At 33.3% G+C, this 3,893-nt stretch overlaps 1 protein-coding gene across 1 annotated transcript; it reads left to right on the top strand.

Annotated features, from left to right (window-relative positions):
• The first annotated feature begins 507 nt into the window (after nucleotides 1–507).
• Nucleotides 508–2,789, top strand: LOC122293510. The gene is made up of 2 exons (XM_043102085.1): nucleotides 508–1,021; nucleotides 2,380–2,789. Exons 1-2 carry the CDS (start codon nucleotides 508–510, stop codon nucleotides 2,787–2,789), a joined length of 924 nt encoding a protein of 307 aa, XP_042958019.1.
• The last annotated feature ends 1,104 nt before the right edge of the window (nucleotides 2,790–3,893 follow it).

Consider the following 3,893-nt stretch of genomic DNA (forward strand, 5'->3'; position numbering starts at 1 on the left):
TCGAATCACCATGACAAGAAGTACAAAATATTTCTTTTAGGCGGGCTAGCTGCACAACCGGCTATCGTGTTTTAGTTCCCTGTATATTCAGTAATGATACATATAATTTATTTATTTATTTTTTTTTTAAAAAACTTTTGAGATAAAAACAGTACTGTAAAATTGAAGGCGGTTATATAAAATTTTGAAATCCAAATTAGGTGGAAAACTCTGTCCAAAATTTTGTTGAAGTGACACTGTATTAATTATAAAATGAGTTGTAAAGTAATTGCATTAATATCATTATTCATATTTAGAAAATGATAAATATATTAATATATATTTGATAAATCCTACGTATTAAAACTTAAAATCAACACATGCATACAAAAGATGATATCATTATGTACATAGTAGTTTGTTTGAAAGTACGTATGTGTCGGAGACGTTGTTTCGTTTAATTTATTTCATAATTCTATTTATAATATATATGAAAACTGGAGTTCAAAAAGCATATCAATTATTATCATGTATAATGTATATGCTATTTGCATAGCAGGGCCAGAGAGGGCGGATGATTATGCGGCCTTACTCAAGGCTGTGCGAAAAGTTGATTGGAACGCTACAAGAGAATTCCTTCATGAGCACCACCCCCATGCATTGACAGCAATAATATTGTTTTCGGGTGGGACAGTTCTTCACGCTGCTGTTGATGCTGAACAGGAACATATAGTGGTGGAGTTGGTGAATATGATTTCGGAACATGATTTGGCAATGCAAGATTCTGACGGCCATACAGCTCTACATGCGGTAAGTATTATTGGTAATTATCGGATGGCAGAGTTCCTGATTACAAAGAACAAGAACTTGGTCAGCATTAGAAATATTGAGAACGACCTTCCAGTTACTTTGGCTATGGCCTGTGAGCATAAAGATTTGGCTCGCTATCTCTATTCTCAAACTCCGTTCGTAGATCTGGAGCCAGAACAGGGCCACAATGGTGCTAAACTTCTTAAGCGCTCTATTTATGCCAGAGATTTAGGTAACAAATATTACTCTATGTTTTTTCCTCTTCCAATCATTCATTCCGATCCGGTGATTGGATTAATTAATTAGATATATGTACGTATATACAACAGCGTACACATGATGATCATGAAAGATATGGCTTTGGAATTAATGGAGTGTTGTCCTCGTTTGGCTTTTGTCTCGAGCCGAAAAGCTATATCCCCTTTGGAGGCACTGGCTCTTTCGACTGACGCATTCGAGAGTGGAGATCGACTCCTGTTTTGGAAATGATGGATCTATAATCACTGTTAGTACCACTCTTTTTTTAGCATTGCTACTCATCATCCCTACAAACCACACACAATATTTTTTTAAAGTTTTTTTATTTTTTATTTAGATTTATTCTTTTTAAACTAATTGAATTCTTTTACTCATTATCCATGATATACTAAATATTTGGTACAAGAAAAAAAATTAAAAAAATGTGGTGTGGGTTTATGTTTAGAATTTTTCCTCTTTGTTATCTCTTATCTTTTTCATTAGTCGGGTGATCTTTTTCGTAAAAAAGAAATTTCTAAAAGATAATTTTTACTTTTATAAATATTTTATAATTATATTTCCTATATATCTCTCGTACGTAATTAGTTGAGTAAATAATATAATAGTGCAACATTACCAACAATACTAACGTATTTGAATTTCAGATTTTGACATAACTACCATCCTATATATATATATATATATATTATAACAAAGTTGTAAAAATATTATACAAATTATAGGTGTATGATAATACAAGTTGTATAAAACTCAGCTCTACTTGTATTAAGTCAAATAACTTCATACTTATTATTTTTACCTTTATAATGAAAATATTTTAAGTATTTAAGAATATTAGACGAAATCATATTCTTAATATATACTGTGCATGCATGAAAATACTGCAATATTATTATTTGGCTTTTATTTGCCATTTTTGTTTTTTGGTGGAAGGAAGGTATACACATTTCATTAGATCGTGCTGCCGATCAATTCTGTTTGAACATTCGAAATTATCAAGAAAAAACAATGGAATCAAGTACGTATGTGCGTTAATGCCTAAACTTAATTTCTTTCCCTCAAAGTTGGGCGGCTTCGTTTTTCTGTCGGAATAAAGATGATGAGCAAGTTTTGCTTTTACTTAATTTGCAGTGCGACCTGATCATCTATGGTGCCAACTATTTTCAAGTCTCTTGAATCTCTTGGATATGATATTGCACCTATATAATTTTTTGAATAATTTATTTTTTTTAATTTGTTATTCTTGATTATCACTTATTGTTTCATCCAACTTATAAATTAATCCCCATGCATTGTTAATGTTTCGTAATTGATAAATTACTAATTGTATAGGATTCAAGCGTTTATATGAAATGAAGTTGGTACAAGCACAATTCCAACAACTTCTCTCTCGTATGTGTGAAGCGATTCCAACTAATACAAGTTCAGAAAATGTAAGTGATATTATTGCGCCAGCAATCTTCAGTGCTATCAACAAAGGGAACTTTGAATTTGTTTATCATATAGTCATGAAAACACATCCAGATCTTTTGGTTATCAAAGATGTCACTAATAGAAGGAGCATATTCCTATTGGCGGTCCTCCATCGTCAACATAAGATCTTTAGCCTTGTATACAACTTAAAAAAGAATAAGTTTCTACTAAATGTGGAAGATGACTCCAAAAATAGCATATTGCATACGGCAGGGATGTTAACAGAACATACTATTGATCACATAAGAGGTGCAGCTTTGCAAAAATAGCAAATGCAAAGAGAAGTTCAATGGTTTAAGGTCAGCTCCATCCATCTCTCCCTGCTTTATCATTTCGCTCTTGACCTTACACTCTTTAAACTAATCTAGAGGTAGATTTTCAAAGAGAGCCCTCCCATTTGTTGTACTTTAATATTGTTTTAAAATCTACATTTATTACCAAATTTATTGATAGGTAGAGAAATTACCATTATAGGATTAATTTGCTGCTATGTTTTAAAAAAAATTCTTTTATTTTCTGTTCTTTTTTAATTCCCCTACATTAATGTAGGGAATGTGGGGTGGAAAATTAAATCTATATCGCTTAACTTCAAAACAGTGGTATTTTTTATTTTAAGAACTCTACTATGGAATCATATATCTTAATTAGAAACTTCAAGGACTCTGGAAGTATTATATTCGTATATAGTACGTAATAGAATAACTTTGCTTTGTTTTCTATGTTTGTTGGTGTTGCGAGATTGTTGCTAAGCATTTATTATAAGAGAGCTAAATTAATTATTCCCGTCAAATTTTCATTCTAGAAATATGATAAACAGATTAAACTGAAAAAAAAAATTTCAAATTTGAAAATAGAACTATCATTACAATTCTTTACACATTCATTTTTTCACATGAATAACGTTTTTATAATATAAGTTATAAAATTATATTCTTTTCTAGGAATACTGTGAGGGCCCAAGTTTGTTGTATTTTTATTTAATTACTACGGAGGCCCAGAGGCTTGAACGTTGCTCCCCACTGCCGCTGCATCCATCGTAGCCCAAGCCCGTCATTCATGGCACTGCTCGAGGCCCCTATCTCATTGTCCAAAAGTCTCGCTCGCCGCCATCGAGACTAAGCCCATTTCCACCCTTCGAGAAATCCATCACCAAGCCTCTCCTCCCACTCAATCTCTTCCTCAAACCTAAATTTATATTTCCCCCTTAAAAGATTTCCAACCCATGTGGTTGAGGGAATTTTTTTCGAGGGTTTCGTCGTGCGCCGCAGTGGGGTGCCGCAACTAGGAGCTCTCTAGAGGCCGTTCGAGCACCCCTCCCCCCCCCCCCCCCCCCTTTCACTTTTTCCCCTTCATTTGGTATCTTCCCGCCCCTC

The sequence above is a fragment of the Carya illinoinensis genome, chromosome 14 (assembly GCF_018687715.1).
Source record: "Carya illinoinensis cultivar Pawnee chromosome 14, C.illinoinensisPawnee_v1, whole genome shotgun sequence".
NCBI lineage: Eukaryota > Viridiplantae > Streptophyta > Magnoliopsida > Fagales > Juglandaceae > Carya > Carya illinoinensis.